The sequence below is a fragment of the Aethalodelphis obliquidens genome, unplaced genomic scaffold (genome assembly GCF_003676395.1).
Source record: "Aethalodelphis obliquidens isolate GAN/ISIS:26980383/991018 unplaced genomic scaffold, ASM367639v1 scaffold59, whole genome shotgun sequence".
Lineage (NCBI taxonomy): Eukaryota > Metazoa > Chordata > Mammalia > Artiodactyla > Delphinidae > Aethalodelphis > Aethalodelphis obliquidens.
Genome location: NW_020838003.1, coordinates 7,156,491 through 7,174,417, shown reverse-complemented (window position 1 = coordinate 7,174,417; position 17,927 = coordinate 7,156,491). Strand labels below are relative to the sequence as shown.

Here is a 17,927-nt window from a genome sequence, read left to right as displayed (position 1 = left end):
TTCACTATGCCCAGCATGATTTCTTAAAGAGCTCTTCTCTTCGGATGAATCAGCTAGTGTCCTTCTCTATTGCCATCTTCACTCCTACTTCTATTTCCATGCAATGATGTTTAGGAGCTTGCATACAAGTTGCTTCTGGCACAATACTAACTACCAGTGACTTCTGACAATCTCCAAAACCCTTATAGTGCTTGACTTCCTATTGGTACTTAGAAACAACTGGGACACTTACATGGTAATAATATGGAACTGATGGAACAGGTTTCTGGTACCTCTGCCAGCAGAAATTCAATTAGTCTAAAGAGGTCTTCCCTTCTCATACCTGAGAACAGTGAATCCATGACTGTCTCTGAATATTTTGTCTTATTATCATTCTAGTGGCTGCAGTATTTAGGTTCTGTATGTCAGACCGAGAAAAATAACATAAAATTTTAATTTACAATAAACACATAGTCAATTACTATAATTTCTATCAGTCAGGAACCAGCTAGCCAACCCCTCCAGGTAATTTAAACTGAGGAAATTTAATACATGGGTAATGACTGATGGAAGAGCTGAGAAGCCAACAAGGGATGGTGAAGCAACCAAAAGATTAGCAATGGCAAGAAACCATTACCACTTCTAGGGCTGGAGGGACAAAGGAGAAAGTCTTATTACCAGAGACTAGAAGCCTGATTACCGGGTGGGAAAGCAGAGGCTGTCTAGTGGGGAGCTAAAAGCACAGTGGAAACCAGCCACTGCAGGAAGATGCCACCCAAGGATAAGCTAGTAGGGGAGAAATACCCTGGCTTCTCCCATTCTTCCTCTCTCCCATCTCCCTTCTCCTACCCCCTCCCGGGCCTCCTATGGAGCAAATCTACCTGGAAGCTAGTTGGAAAGTAAGTCTGAGACACATAGTTTATGGGTGAGGAGTCGAAAATGAATATTAGTACAATAGACAATGACCAACTCACTTCCCAGGCATAAAGGAGAAATCTAGAGCTGTAAACTGATTGCTAAATTATGTTCAATTTACTTTTATTTAATGAAAATGATCTGCACATCTCTGAGTAGCCTAGACATTATAGCACTTGGTACATAATGTCGTTGGTTAGGGAAAATAATGTTAAGTATAGAAAGTGATGCAGCATAGGGGCTTCCCTGGTGGCGCAGTGGTTGGGAGTCTGCCTGCCGATGCAGGGGATGCGGGTTTGTGCCCCGGTCCGGGAGGATCCCACATGCCGCGGAGCAGCTGGGCCTGTGAGCCATGGCCGCTGAGCCTGCGCGTCCGGAGCCTGTGCTCCGCAACGGGAGAGGCCGCAGCAGTGAGAGGCCCGCGTACCGCAAAAAAAAAAAAAAAAAAAAAGAAAGTGATGGCAGCATAAGTACCATCATATTTTCTCATTACATACTTTAGCAACAATAATGGATATCATTACATAAAAATATGTTCTATAATCATACAATTTATTTGGACTGCATAAAGAAAGGATTTGCTTAGCCTGTCTTAATATATTTACACCTCTAATTACATATCCATTATATAAGCATCCATTCAAGTCCTACTATGAGGCATACAATTTGCTAGTCCTTAGGGAAAAGAACTATTTTCATAAGACAGGGTCATATCCTCAAGAACCAAAGAAGATAGGAATTAAGAATAAAGTAAATGAAACACATAAAACGTAGATATGATTGAGAGGAGCACACAAATAAGAAAGTAATTCATTTTTCCAGGGGGATAGAAGCCAAAAAAGACTACATAAAAAGAGGATATTTGAACCAAATCTGAAAAGATAAGGAAGAATCAAAGCAAATGCTATGTTTCTCTGAAGCCTTCCCAGGCTCTTCTCCCATACACACAATGATCATTACAAGCATTGCTTACATATCACATTCTGGATCAATTACAATGCTGAATCATCCGCTTACTTCAAGAACATGTTTAAAAAGAATCCCTCACATTTCTATCCACTAGACATTGCAGGAAACCTAGCAGAGATATTCTTAATTTTAAAGATCTTCCAGCATTGCATGCTATGGTGTTACCTTCTTTTTCTGTCATTCCCAATACTGTCCCCTTGCTATCCTAATTCTGCTTGATATATACTACTGAATATTTTATAGCAGTGGATCTTTGTTCTAATTTGTTTTCTTTTCCAGTACAACCCAAGAGCCATATAGACCTGCAATTCACATTGACCCCAAATTCCTTGAGACTATATTGAAAGATTTTCTTTGAACTCCCACATTTGGAAAGGGATTTAGATAACATGTTATATATTGGAAACTCTGCCCTTATCCAAGATGTTGATGACCTTCTGTTAGCCACTCCTTCACTGAAAGATGAGATACCTAAATCTTACAACTTGTGTAGACCATATGTTACAAAGCTTCTAAAAATATATATATATGGTGATGCCTGTCTCAGATTCATTACTTGGGACATTACATACCTATACCAATAAAAGTGAGGTCATCTTCTAGGATAAAAACCAGTCTCAGGGTCCCAAGGTCCACTTAAATTTCACAAATGTCCACCCTCTTGGGCTTAGCTAGCTACAACTTACATAGCATATTGGATATGTTTCTAATCCAAAGCTTCTATTGCAACCAATTTAAACGAACATCCCAGATCCATGACCTTTGTCACAAGAAGCCAAATAGTCTTCTTTTCTTCTTTAAACAAACCTTGTAGAGAACCCTAGCTCTACATCTTCTTGGTAATGATAAGCCTATATATTTTTACATTGTGAGGAAAAAGAAGCTATTTTAGGTGTGAACACAGATTCATGAAAACAGAGAATGGCCCACTCCTTAGTATGAGTCAGTTCTGCCCTGACCTCTCTGACTATAGCTATTCCCCACACAGTCACAGCACTCCTAAAGACACAATCACATTCTAATATTAGCCTAACAAAATATGCAATTTTATTCTTCTCTGCAAACAGAGAAGGCTGGGCTCATATTAAACCCATTCTGTTTGCTCCCATTTCAATGCGAGGGGAGTTTCATAACTGTCTTACAGCCCCTGTCCACTGTTCAAATCCAGTATTAACTTCAAAAACTTTTTTTTTTTCAAAATTACTGACCTCATATTTTATGTAGATTTGCTCTGTTGGTGGACAGAAAAAAGGTGGGTTTGGAATATGCAGCAACATGAGAACGTAGAAAATTCTTCTTTGCTGTCTATTCTTGTTTACCCACATGACGGAATGTATAATTTTTGGTCTTATTTATGACTATGGACAATGCAGGAAACAATGAGAGTTCATCACCTCAGTAGGCATAAAAAATGTTTATTTGTTCATACATTGATGATCTCTTATACATTATCATATAGCTGTCATGAAGTGTTTTGCTCTCTAAAAGACTTAGACATGGAAATGCTTTGGCTCCCACTACAGCCAAAGTAACTGCCATTTTCTCTTTCTGGGTCCAACTAGGTGCCTCTGAAAACTCTTTCTGTTTTGCCTTACTCTAAGATTAGTCCTCAGATTCAGGATTAAACAGAATCAAACAAACAAAACTTACTGACTAATAGGGTGACTCTTTTTCCCAAATTTGTACAGGCCCAAGGATCTTCTTCATCTTTCTTTCATGGCCTATGGAATGAAAAAGGTAAACAAAAGTGATGACAACATAAATGACAGATACATAATTGATATGTGAGTTTTGAGTTTTTCTAAGTTGGTCTATTTTGTCACACCTGCCTCATTTGTCAAGCCTACACTTTAGGAAGTCCAGTAAAGATACACCGTTCTATAGGAGACCACAATGAAATCAAATTCTGATAGTCCATGCTTTTTAAAGAAGAACCTATAATAGAAGAACCAAATGACTTTCTGGATTAAGCTTTTAGAGCCATGTCATCTCAAAACATACATCCTTGCCCATGGAGTGACGTTTAACATAAAACAGAAATTTCTGAATGGAAATAATACTGGGAAATAACTTTTTCAATGTATAGAGTCAATCAAAACATCAAGGATATAAAGTCTTATCTTAAATCTTAAAAACTTATTAATGAAAACACAACTAAGTGTTAAATTACAACAAAAAATAGTGGCTTTTCAAGCTATGTTACACAAATCACATGGCTGTAGACTACTTCAGCTAGTAAATAAGTGTGTAACCTTATTGGAAAGAATACTGCACACATTTTCTACATGAGTTAGAGTATAACCATGACCTAGGTAATGATACAAGAAAAGAGACTATCTAATTACAGCAGTTAATTTTGGTGTGTGAGTTTCCAGGTAATGATATGACAGGAAATGGGAAAGGAAGACTATATAAGATACACAGATAATTCTAAGGCTTACAGTCAGGTTACATGCAAGTGGTACTAATAAAATATGACTTCTTTGCACTATTAAAGAAATACCACATATCTTGCTATATCAAGGTGGTATAAAATTTTTACAATGTATCTAGAAATGCAATTTAGGATTTATGACAAAGGCAAGAATGCAATACAGTGGAGGAAAAGTGTTTTTTTTCAATAAATGGTGCTAGATGGTTAGAATATCCATGGAAGAAAAACAGCTGAACCTCTACCTCACAACATACACAAAAATAAATTCCAACAGATTGCATATGTAAACATAAAATGTAAAACAATAAAGGTTTCTGGAGAAAACATAGAAGAATGTCTCTGTGACCCTGGAGTTAGCAAAGATTTCTTGAACAGGACACAAAAAAAGCATTAACTATGAAATGTAAAAAGGCAGACAATTGGACTATGTTAAAATTCCCACTTGGTGTCAGAAATAACCATTAAGAGAATAAAAAATCAACCAGTAAGGGAAGATGTTATTCACTATAAATATATCTGACAGAGGAGTCATATTCAGAATATATATATTTTAAAAACTCTTAAATATCAATGAGAAAAATACACACAACCCAATAGAAAAATGAACAAAAGACTTGAACAACCACTTCATAAAAAAAGAATTTAGAATGGCTAATAAGCATGTAAAAAAGGTGCTCAACTTCATTAGAGACATGCAAAATAAAACCACAATATAATACTACCATTCTCCCCCACCTCCCCACCTTGGCTAAAATGAAAAAGATGAGAAATACCAAGTGTTGATGAAAATGTGCAACAACCATTTTGGAAAATAGCTTGGCAGTATTTACATAAAAGTTGAATATGACGTTATGTTTTGACCCAGTAATTCTAATCCTAGATAAATATGCATGGGTCAACAAAAACATGCTCCAGAACGTTTCGCTACACTATTCCTACTATTCCTAAATTTAAAATAATACAAATGGCCAACAACAGTCGAATGGGTGAATAAGTTGCGATATGTTTAGGCAATGGAATATCAAACAAGAAAGAGTATAAAGAATTCCCAACTACACACAACAAGGTACCTGAAACAAGTATCGAGTGGAAAAAAAAAAAAAGACACAAAAACAGTGTATGCATTATGATTCCATGTATATAAAGACAGTTAGAAATCTAGGTCACAGTTACTCTTGGAACATGGGGCAAGGAGGACTGGAAGGGGGCATCAAGGGGGGTTTCTGGGGTCCTCGCAGTGTTCTAGTTCTTGCTCTAAACTCCGGTGACATGGGTTTATACAGTTCGTGAACATTTATACAGATGTATCCAAATTAAAAAGTTACAATTGAAACAAATAAAAGAATAATGACAACAATGGATCAAACATTGTATTAAAACCATTGAGAGCATAATGAACTCCACTGTCCCACCCCCTCAGCCATGCGCGCGCACATGCACAATCAAGTGAAAACCTCATTGGCTGGGACTAGGTGGACACTTCCGGAAGCCATATCTTAGCACCGCCCCTTCTGTCTGCTGGTTATCTTGCCTTCCCGCCATCCAGCTTCCACGCCATCCGGCCTCGCAGCTTCGTCTCCCCTGGACTCAAGCCCCCGAGGCAAACAGTGTCCCTTGTGCTTGGCAGTACCCTCTCTCCCAGTCTCCGCACTCGGAGCCGGCTCGCTACCTGCCACCATTATGAACATCCGCAGTGCTCGGCCAGACGACCTGGTGAAACTGCAGCCCTGCAACCTCCTTTGCCCTCTGGAGAACTACCAGATGAAATACTATTTCTACCATGGCCTTTCCTGACCCCATCTCTCTTACATCACTGAGTATGAGGACAGAAGATTGCGGGCTATGTCTGGCCAAAATGGAGGAGGACCCAGATGATGTCCCCCATGGACATATCACCTCCCTGGCTGTGAAGCGTTCACACCGGCGCCTCGGCCTGGCCCAGAAGCTGATGGACCAGGCCTCCCGGGCCATGATGGAGAACTTTAATGACAAGTATGTGTCCCTGCATGTCAGGAAGAGTAACTGGGCAGCCTTACACCTCTATTCTAACGCTCTCAACCTTCACGTTAGTGAGGTGGAACCCAAATACTCTGCAGATGGAGAAGATGCTTATGCTATGAAGCCGGGTCTGTCACAGATGGCAGATGAGCTGAGGAGGTAGCTGGAGCTGAAGGAGAAGGGCAGGTATGTTGTGCTGGGCTCCAGGGAGAACCAGGAGGTCCAGGGCAGCACACTTCCTGGTTCCGAAGAGGCCTGTCAATAGAAGAACCCGTCCGCTGATGATAGTGGCAGTGACAGCAAGGAATCCAGCAAATCCACGGAAAGCCCCTGTGCCCAGGACAGCTCAGAAGACTCACACTCCACCTCCTAGAGCCTGCTTAAGGTACGTATTCTCTCTTCCCTGACCACTGCCTATCTCCCCTAAATTCCTGGACCATACCAGGGTCAGCCCAATCCCATCCCATTCTAGCCCTGATGGGTTTCACTGTGAAAGCCACATGTCGACCTTGGGGAGGGGTGTAGAGTGGGCTGGGGGAAACTCATTGCTCACTATTGGAAGTTAATAGGACTCCATGCTGAAAGTAGATTAAATTCAGTAAAAGAAACAAGCATTTATCCTGCCTTTTCAGTATGAATTGTATTTCAGGGTATCCACATAGTCAATGAAAGAAATTTCTTCTTTATAGAATGACAGCTAATAAAGACAGAAAGAATGACAGAATTATAAAATTGCCATTTTGCAACTCTTGAAATAATAGATCTAGCCAATTGTCGTCAATGACTAATACCATTAGGTGAAAGCTGGAGCAGTTTGCAACGATGGATGACTGGCAACTCTTGAAGTCACTGGTCAAGTGTAACATCACTATAAAGGAGACAAATATTATGTGCCTCCAAATGCAATAGGAAGTGCACAGTGACACCTATGAAATATTCTTGCCAAAAGAAAATTTTGTGTGTATGTATAAAATTTATCTTGAATTCAAACAAGGCCCTAGATCTAACTACCATTTTTATTAAAATAATAATAATGATAATAATAATAGAGGGACATGTTAAGCTACAGTCAGCCATATCCAGAATGAGAGAATTTCTACAGAACCAATGACCTGGTATCTTCAACAAATGAATGTCATTTTTTAAAGAGGGAGGAGGAATTTATCTATTAAACTTTAGAGATATGTTGACCAAACACAACCATTGTGGAGACTGTTTGACTTAAACAAACCAAATATAAGACATTTTGAGATGACCAGGCAAAATTTGAACATGGACTGTATATGCTATTAAGGAATTGTTAATAATTTTGTTAAGTAAGCTAAATGGTATTGTAGTATTATGTTAAAAAAAGTTCTTCTCTGTTAGAGATATATATTGAAATAATTAGAGTTGAAAGAATATGAAGCCTAGAATTTAAAAGAATCCAGCCAAAAAAAAAATACTCCAGGGCTTCCCTGGTGGCGCAGTGGTTGAGAGTCCGCCTGCCGATGCAGGGGACACGGGCTCGTGCCCCGGTCCGGGAAGATCCCACATGCTGCGGAGCAGCTGGGCCTGTGAGCCATGGCTGCCGAGCCTGCGCGTCCGGAACCTGTGCTCCGCAATGGGAGAGGCCACAACAGTGAGAGGCCCGCGTACCGCAAAAAAAAAAAAAAACAACAAAAAAACTCCAGCAAAAAAAGGTCAGGGCAGGGGGAATAGATAAAATAAGAATGACAACATGTATAATTGTTGAAGTTGGGTAATGGGTACTTGGGGGGTTCATTATGCTGTTCTTCACTCTTGAATGTATGAAAATCAACATGAAAAGTCAAAGAACAAAAACAATTATGGTTCTTCCGACTACACCCTAATACTAAGCAGACACTGAAAAGTAATTTTAAAAGACTATCTAATTTCCCTTAGGCTCCGTGTAGAAGCTTTAAGTTCCAAACCTACTCACCTTACGCTTATATATGAAAAAGGCAGTGACTTTCTCATAACAAAGTCCAGTCATGAGTGACACACACTGCATATAATTAAAATAAATGCTGTTTGATTAATTTACTCGTTCATAAAAATGTGTATATGCCTGGCATGAGGCTTGGTATACACCAGTGATTAGGACAGGCTGATGTTTACATTATACAGCATCTTATCTTCATGGTTATTGGCTTCTCTTCAGTTGAGACACTCTACCTGAGTAAGATTTTAAGAAAATGAAGATAATTGGAGATTGCTTTAACACTGTATATATATAGTTTTATATATTATATATATAATTTGATGAATTCAAAAGCACTTAATATCTGATACGAGAAACAAAAATAACTGTCTCCCTAGTAGGGGAAAAGAAAATAATAAATAATAGTAAGAAAATTATTGTGTGGCAGTTATATTACTGTTATTGAACTTTATTTCTAAGATGAAGGAGTTGTTCCTTATACTTAGCAAAACTGCCCTTCCATGTTGGTACCCTCTGAGGCATCTTCACTGGCTCCATCTAATCTTTGGTCCTCACGAGTCCCTTCTGGGTCCTTTCCAATCAGAGGCCTCTTCAGGTCTCGGGTGCTCTCTGCCATGTTTGGGCCATTTTGGTAGCAAGAGTATTAGTGTGTCTAGGCTAGTTGTCCTAAAAACTAACCTCCAAACCTCAATAACTTAATACAATAGCAGCTAATTTCTCACATCACAGTCCAATATGAGTCAGCAGTGTGGTGGGGATGTGAAGGAGAGAGGAAAAGAAGGGCCCTCCTCCATGAAATCATTTAGGACACCATCTGTTCCTTAGCCCTCTTTGGCAATCTGGTGAAGCCTAAGGACTCCTCAGAAAATCGTCTTTTAATGGCATGAAAATCTGTGAGATCACAAAGGAAACCAATTTTATTGAAATACTGTTACCAAATTATTTTATAATAAACTTACGTTATATATGTGCCTTTTTATTGGCATATGTAATAAAAAATCTAGCAGTGGGTCTAATACTGTTACTTAAAAGCAAATTGAGTGTAAATTGAGTGTAAATGGTATTTTGAGATACCTCCAACAGCTGTAATATAATATGAAAATACCTGTGATTTGTATTGGTGATAAAGTCACAAGTATTGTAAATATTACTATTCATTGGGGCCTACATTCATAATTGAAGGAAATGCTAAGTTTCAGTTAGAGGTTAGGGAAGATACAGAGTTATTTTTGTTCCAAATCCAAGTTCATGGTTCTCCTCAATTTGATTAATGGATCCCAGGTTAACCCCTGATTCAATGCTGTTTTCTAGAATCATATGTCCTCTACTGGTTCATATACATCCAGCTTGCAGATAAGGGAAGAGAATACACACAGAGGTTCACATAAGTTTTGAAAGTCAGTCCTATTTTCCCTACTAACTGCAGGGGAGGCTAGGTAATGTAGTTTAGCTGTATGCCCAGGAGGAAGAGGAAGGAGTTCTGGTAACCACACAGCTTAGTTTCTGCACCAATGGGAACCATCCTAGTGGTGCTCTGGACTATGAGTAATTCTCCTTGCATGTCCAGCTAGGAGCTTGGGATTACTCTGCTGCCCGCTCTCCATAACATGGCACAGGGAACTCTGTGCAGCTATCTAAGGCTGTCTGCTTAGTCACAGGACACATATGTCTTCTGCTCTTGCACAGACCTCGGCATGGGAAACTGGGATCCTGCCACCTTGCCGCCTTTATACCTCTTGTTAAAGCCTGGAAGAAATGACCCCTTTACTTGGAAATCCCCCAGGTTGTCTAAGGCTTCAGTTACCATCCCTCACCTCCATCCCATTCAATAGGGTATTACTAGGACATACACCTAGCCGCCTGAATGGGAAAAGGCTACTGTGAAGAAAGAAAGAATGGGGGGGGAAAAAAAAAGGTTAATACTACAAAAGTATTATCTTGCCACAATTGTGGCATTCCTCATGTGGAACTGGAGTTAAAATACCTACAGAAGAAAGTCCTGAAAGAAATAACTTTTCATTTTCCCTTATCTTCTTTTGGGTCTGGGCACCAGAGACAGTTAAAGTTAGAAGATTTAGAAGTGATGGTGAGTAGGGCAGCTGGTGAAGGAAACTGGAGGTCTTCATCTACAAAATGCTAATAAAAATCACTAATAGCACTATGAGAACACTATGTCATAGGAACTATTCTAGGTACTGTGTATGAATTGTCTCACTTAGTCCTCCTAATTTCCCTCTGAAGTAGGTACTATTACTCCATTTTACAGATGAGAACTGCATGTCATTCAGATAGTGAATGGAGAACAGGGGTGCAAACTCAGATGGTGAGACTCCACCAGAGTGAGCATTAAATGGACAGTGCCTGTAAATTGCTTAGCACAATACCTCACACACACTTATTTATTCTGTAAATTTTAGCTCTTAATATAATCTGTAGCAACTATTTAGGCTCTTTTCTTCTCCACACTAATCAAATGATAGAATGTTGTATGTGAGCAGCAACAGTTTGCAATCTTGGAAGGGAGATGCATCTTAATGATTAAAATAGCTTTCACTGACAAGCTGAAAGTCAAAGCATTCAGCTGAATCAACGCTCATCAACACCAGAGTTCCTAGGGAGCCATAGCAATGAAGACAGGTCAGTTCAAAACATGCTAGTTGAGGCAGGAATGCCATCAAAGTGATGCTCCTGACAAGAAATATGTGGGTGATTAATAACAAAAAAGGGGAAAAAATGCAAAATCTTAGAATTTTCCATTGAGCTGGCAATATTGAGTTAACCAAGGTTACTTCAGTGACTCTCCTTTTTTGGTTTATTCTTTCTGTCGCTAAGCTGTCATCCTAACAAAAAGTTGTTAAATGTTCACATGAGCATTCACTGAAATAGACTGTTCTTAATTTTACCAGACAACTAATTATAGCTGGAATGATATAATGAAATATGGAAGAAAGTTAGAGACTGACAGGTCTGGTAAATTCCTAGTATAACCTTACCCCAGATATGCCAGAAACCATAGATTTCAAATGTAGCTGCACTGTATGAAGATATAGAGGGGAGGGGGTTGGGAAGAGATAAAATATTGTTTTGAAATACTAATCAGATAGTATCATGTGTTGAATTAATTTATAATCTCCAGTAATGTCACTTTTCCGTCAGTGTATGATGTACATTTAGGATGACTGAAATACCAGCTTTGTCAGAGGTAACTGATAAAAGCAGAGGCTTTTCCTAAATTTTGTACTCTTTCCATGCCAAGGAGCTTTATGGTGGAAGAAGTAAGAAAGAGAAGATAATAACCATTCTTCTGGGAATGGCAGTGGTTCAAAGAGCCTTCCTGAAACATTCTGCAATGCTATTTCTTTAGACTGACATCCTCAGAACATCACAGGAATTTTTTTTTAAAGTTGTCATAAAATTCTGTTTTGTTTTCAGAAAGTAATGATAACAACATATTTCTCAGGCTGCTGTTGCCCTCCTTTAAGGAATCCTAGTAATGTAAAAATTTGCACTTCATAAGCTAATAAGGACCGTAATATTCATATTTTATCTTAATGTCTTAAACATATCAAGGAATATTTACTGAGAAAACTAAAAGAACTATAGAATGTTTGGTTTTTATATAACTTCTTTTGCAGTCCTCTCTTAACAGCATCTGAAACAAATTGAAAAAGGTGATGATAGACTTTATGGCTTATTCTCCCACATCTTATTACTCTTCCATTACAGCAAGTACACTTTTTTAAAAAAACAAGATTTTGTATTATATGCTTCTGAATGTCCTGCAACTTGATTTACTGTTGTTATTCAGAGAACTGACTTCTCTGTAATTAAGATTTTGTACAAAAATGTTTTTTAACTGCTCTGTGCATAACAGTCAACTTTTATTACTTCTGTGTGCATCTGATAGATGGATAAAGAATGCATGTTTGCAGTTGTAAGGTTCTGTTGTTGTTTTGTTTTGTTATGTTTGCAGTTGCTCAGCAATGGGAAGCAATACTGCACTAGCTTTTCTTTAATTTATATATTCCATTTACATATCACACAAAACTTTCTTCCTTATTAAGGATAGGGTCCATGTCCCATTTATCTTTGTTTCCTTAACTCCTGGCACATTATTCATTCATGGTAGGTACTCAGTACATACTCATTGAAAGAAGGAAGGAAGGAAAGAAGGACCCTCCCAAATTACCAATGCAGAATTTAAAAATGGAAAGGAGAGAAAATGTACATACGGTACTACTTCCTATTACCTAATGTAATAAGGACACTTTTAAGTTATGAATAAAGAGACAGTGGGTATTTTGGTTTCATCTCCAGGTCTCACAGAAAGAAAATATAACTTACAGAATTAGACACATTGCATCTAGCTTATCAAGAGCTAAAAAGGCCTTTCATTTCATTAGAATTGAGATAAATTTCTTTTTGAGTGGAGCAGGATGGGATAGAATTCGAAGATGACAAGCAAAAGTATCATGGTGTCTTTAGGTTTAAAATAGGATCTTTGGGGTAGATCTCAGCCTTTCATTGTTCTCCCTCCTCCCCTTTCTCCTGGCAGAAACGGCTTTTAGGTGTTGTCAGAAAAAGTTCATGTGTCCTCATGACAGGGAGAGGAGAGACCCCAGATCCACACGTGGATCTTTGTGTTGTCCACTCAACTCTCACTGGCTTCCATGGAGATGTATCTAGTCTAAAGTGGCTATTAATGCCTGGCTGATCTGCTGCCAAACTCTGTCATTGGTTAAACCAGTATTTTATTCTGTCAGAGCCTGTAGCCCTCCTTTGCTCACTTGCTCTCTTTTCACTTCTCAACAGCATTGCAGGTCTTCATGTCTCTGCCACGTCTGCCCTCTGAGCCCTGGCTTAGCCTGTGAGCTCTGCAGCATCTGCTCTGGGGTCGTCTCAAGGAGACCCCAATGGCTTCTCACTGTCAACTCTCAACCTTCCACATGCCCTGCTGGGAATGAAGGAATACGTGGGCACAAGAGCCTGCTGCACAAAAGCCAAGGAAGTTTGAGGCCTTCCATCACAGAACCTTCCTTGGCCTACTCACACCATGCTGCCATTTTATTCTGTTTGTAGTAGTTTGTCTTGCAAGGTTGTCTCTTCCAAGAATGCAGAACAGGAAGCAGGGCAGACGCCTACAGCTCCTCTGCTTTCAGTTTTTGCCACTATTTATCTGGGTTTTCATTCTTGAGGGGGTAGTCAGTACCATCAAGTCAGACCTCATGCCCCCTTCATCTTCCTTCTTCATCTTTTCTGGTAGAAGTTTTCTGTTTCCTCTTCCTTTCTTTGGGAACCTGTCCTCTGTCGTGTCCTCCCCTTCCCTGAGGAGGTATTCTCATTCTCCTTCCCAGCGGGAGGAAGTGGTGAGTAAGGGCTTCTACTGTGCAATCAGAACTTGGAGACTTCAAGAAAAGGATAACCAGTAATTAAATTGGAATATCGAATCTGCTTGTTTGTATCAATTTGATTTTTGTTAGTGACATAACTTGCCATTTATTGAGGACCTATAATGTTCAGGCACAATGCTAGGGCCTTTATTAACAATATATTTAATCCTCTCAGCAACCCTAGGAGGTAGGTATTATTATCCCTGTTTTATAGATGGGGAACCTGAAGCTCAAAGAGGCAAAGTAAATATCTAGGATCAGAACCCAAGTTATTTGAATTCAAAGCCAAAGTTCCTTTCACTTTCCTATTGCTACTTTTTGCATTTTATTTATAAAAGTGTGAAAACCATAGCAAAAAAAAGGAGAATCTACTGTTTTAAAATGTTAAGTGTTGACTTAATACATGACAACTATATGTCATTGGTAAATATTTAGATAACCCTCTATTATAATCCTATTTACTATTTTCCCCAGTAAAAATAAGTGAAGACAAAGTGTTTTGACAAAGTGCAGTGAAAGTCACCAGATAAATCCAGAGTTATTATTAACGTTTTTATATTCACTGAATGTGAATTACCATAGTATATAACATTTCTCATGTTTAAATTTTTATGAAAACTAGTGTATATGGTTTTAAGTCAAAGCCCTGACATTAACCATCTTATGACAACAGATAAATCTGTTCTCTGTAATCATAATCAGCCCTGCTAAGCTCTTCTTACAAACCTTCTCTAAGAATGCACTCTAAGAATGCCTACCTAACAGTAAATGATTGCCTGAGGCAGACATAGAAGTTTTTTTCCTACACAATAAGGATTTGCCATTTCCTATGCCAGTACAAACCTGTCATCTATCTTTCCATCTTTCCTTTTTAATTTTCTTTCCCAATTCTAAAACTATTTTATTCCTTCCCCTCAAGCATCTGTTTATCTCTTTATTTTTAAATATAACAGCTTTCTAACATCTGTCTCTAGGGCAGCATAATCTTACTGATGAAATATTCCATGTTTTCCTTGAGCCCTTGTCAATATGTCTTCGTGTTAACAGCTTAGCAGATGGAGAAACAGAAGGAGTAGCCTCAGCTTACCTGAATGATTTCTCTCTAGCACCAGGCACATTACTGTCTACTAAACTTGATGATAGGAACTGGAGTAATTGGAAAATAAGAAATGATACCTGACTTTTGCAGTGTTATTTGCTAAAACTGTTGGCTGCTTTTTTGTGTTACTGTTATATCCTTTTTCCCAGTCTCATACCAGGAGAAGACAGAGTTATAGCAGCCTACCTAATTTGGACTGTGCCTACTTAGATAATGGAAGTAAACAATAATACTAATATTGCTTTGGGCATAAATTAGCATGTTCCCAGTGGTTCCAGGGTGATCACGATGATTTAGCAGCAGCAATAGCTTCTGCAGCACTGAAATTGTGGGAGCCTATGATACTGCTTTATGTAATAGCATTGTTCTTTTTACATGGGGCAAATTATTATTATTTTAATGGACTGACCACTTTTTCCTTAAGTACAAACCTAGAGAGGCCAAAAGCAGGGCTTTGAAGCAAGGATACAGGATAGTTAATGGTGACTACCATTGGACTAGCTGTAGAAAATGACCCACACCCCCTCCTTTACTTGCTGCTTTAAAGAAACTACCTGGGTGGGCTCAGGTCTGTCAGCAAATTGTTCAGAAATATTAATTATCAAGATGCAAAGTTTTCTTTGGCTAATAGAGAGAAACTTGTGAGTGAAGTCTGTGAGTTACCTAGTTAGAATCTGTGTGATTTTTCCCTTTAGAGATAAGAACAAGGGACAAACAAGAGGTGATTGTCTAAAAACAATGGGGTATGTGGATGTGTGGGAAAAGTGGGGAGTGGTGCTGGAAGTTAGTCCAAAGCTGGGAAAATTTGGAAAGGATAAGGACTCTGAAATAGCTCAAAGGAAGTTTTCTCCAGTTTTCACATGCAGATGAGTCATCTGGGGGATGATGTTAAAATGCAGATTTTGTTTCAGTAGGTCGGGGCTGGGGCCTGAGGGTCTACATTTCTAACTAGTTCCTGGACAACGCTGATGTTGCTGGGCTAGGAGCCACACTTTGACTAGTAAGGGTCTTAACACTCATCTGCAAGCCTGGACCTAATCGAAAATACCTGTGACTAGACTTTAGGTCGGTTTGGATTAGAACCTAAATAATTCGGAGTACCATTCTTTTTTTTTTTTTTTTTGCGGTACACGGGCCTCTCACCGTGGTGGCCTCTGCCGTTGCGGAGCACAGGCTCCGGACGCGCAGGCTCAGCGGTCATGGTTCACGGGCCTAGCCGCTCCGCGGCATGTGTCCCCTGCATCGGCAGGCGGACTCTCAACCACTGCGCCACCAGGGAAGCCCTATCCTTTTTTTCCTCCAAGTTCTAGTCAAGCAAACAATAGCTACAATTTGGCAGTAGTGGCATATAGCACAAGCTTGAAGAGTGAGAACACTCACAAGTCACACTGAAATTTTCTTAATTTGTTTCCAGAACAAAAAGCTCCAAAAATTTCAATGTTCTGTTAAGAATCAGACACCAGGCCAGTCTGGAATCACATGCCTTTCTACTCATGTGTCATTAGCTTCTCATATCCCTTCATCATCTGCGTGTTCTGAGTTAGAACTTTTATTAACAGTACTCGGCTAAAAAACTGATGAAACAGACCAAGTGACTTATCACAGCCCTTCTTTATACTTTTTCCTAGACATGAATGCTTCTTTGAAATCTTAAAGGGCACAGATCATTTCACTGAGGCATACTTGAAGCGTTATTTAAACAGCTTGTTTCTTTATATGGATATAGGAATTGAATTTCGTGAAGTTCTGGAAAAAAAAAATCCTTTCAGTATAAATCATACATATATTGCTTTCCTAACCAAAATTAAGATAGATTTTGCACTTTTGGAGTAAGGTCATCACCTCAACTACATATTATAAAAGCTTACTTAGAGAATACAGTCCTTAGCAAATTGAGCAATTTTCACAAGAGGTGGTTTAATAGAGTGGGATCACAGACCTGACTCCAAAGGCTTAAATTTTAGTCCCAGTTTGGCTTATTACTACCTGGATATCCTCTCGCATTTCAATTTTCTCATATATAAGTTAGGGAAAAATAACTTCCATGCCCTCTGGGTCATTGTGTAATGAGATAGTATAAGAAAAACTGCATTGTAATTTGTAAGAAGATGTGTAAATGTTATCTCTAACGGTTTTACTTTGCTAACATTTTTACTTTCAGAGATTTTTATCCCCAAATTCAAACTGGTGCAAAGTAACAGTGATCATTTTCTTTTTCATCTCTAGCCATCCAGACAAAAAAATAAGCTTTTCAGCAATGATGAATGTGTGTGTGTGTGAATATTTTAAGGGACGACGTATGAAGAAGGGAGTGAATTCCTGTAAATGTAGCAAATCAACTGTCTATATATTCATTTAAAAAGAAAAGAGGCTTAATAAAAGTTGCTTATCTCTTGCTCTCTATGACCTAGGCATTCATATGTAATAAGATTATTCATGTGAATCAAATTGTACTTGTTCTCCCATTTGCATGGTTTTAGGTGAAAGAGATTCACCAAAAAAAAAAAAAAAAAAAAAAAGTGACCAAAGTTTTCACATACTCAGAAACTTTAGTAAACTATAGTAGTACATTACCATCTGGCTGATTTTCCATCACCAGACCCCTAAGCAGTGTTAAGTCCCACAGTCCCTACTTTTATGGCTTAAAGGAGGTACATAAGTTAAACTTTGTTAAATAATAGATGTTATAAAGAATTTTGAAAAGTTATGGACTCCCTTATATGAAGAGGCTTCTAGGAAATAAATATTTCTAATTGTTCCTTTGGCATCCAAGACAGTTTTGTGCCTTGGTAAATAAGTGTGCCCTGCTTAGTGAGATTCCCAGTGAGTGAGAGATAGGCCTTTCTTTAAAAAGTGGCAGAATGATTAGTGCGAAGGAAAGTTGAGAAAGAAGAACCAACACCACAGAAGGCTCTTAGGCAGATCAGTCTAGGAAGACGTACATTTGGAAGTTGAATATACAGATTTTGAGCCCCTTAAAATTTGCCCATCCTGTATATCCCTTGTAAAGTACTGAAGTATGAAAAACAAAGATCCATGATATATTTTCTACCACTTCATACATGTTCTTTAATTTTATTCTCTTCCTTATAATTGGGGGAATCAGAGGGGGCAGGGTGGATAGATTAGTTTATATCCAGTAAGCATCTAAGGCTCAAGTATCACAGCTTTTGTGTGCCTAGTTGATTAGCATCTTTG

The 17,927-nt window shown here is 38.7% G+C and overlaps 1 protein-coding gene and 1 long non-coding RNA gene across 2 annotated transcripts in view; one reads left to right on the top strand and one right to left on the bottom strand.

Moving 5' to 3' along the window:
- Positions 1–3,382: 3,382 nt before the first annotated feature.
- LOC113609888 (uncharacterized) overlaps positions 3,383–17,927 on the bottom strand; it is a 275,919-nt gene continuing 261,374 nt past the window's right edge. The window contains exon 3 of the long non-coding RNA XR_003428858.1: positions 3,383–3,584. This is a non-coding gene — a long non-coding RNA (uncharacterized LOC113609888). The remainder of the gene's footprint in view (positions 3,585–17,927) is intronic.
- NAA11 (N-alpha-acetyltransferase 11, NatA catalytic subunit) lies at positions 5,963–6,668 on the top strand. The gene is given in 2 exon segments (XM_027087597.1): positions 5,963–6,132; positions 6,134–6,668. Coding segments are annotated over 2 exon segments (690 nt in total). The 5' UTR covers positions 5,963–5,977.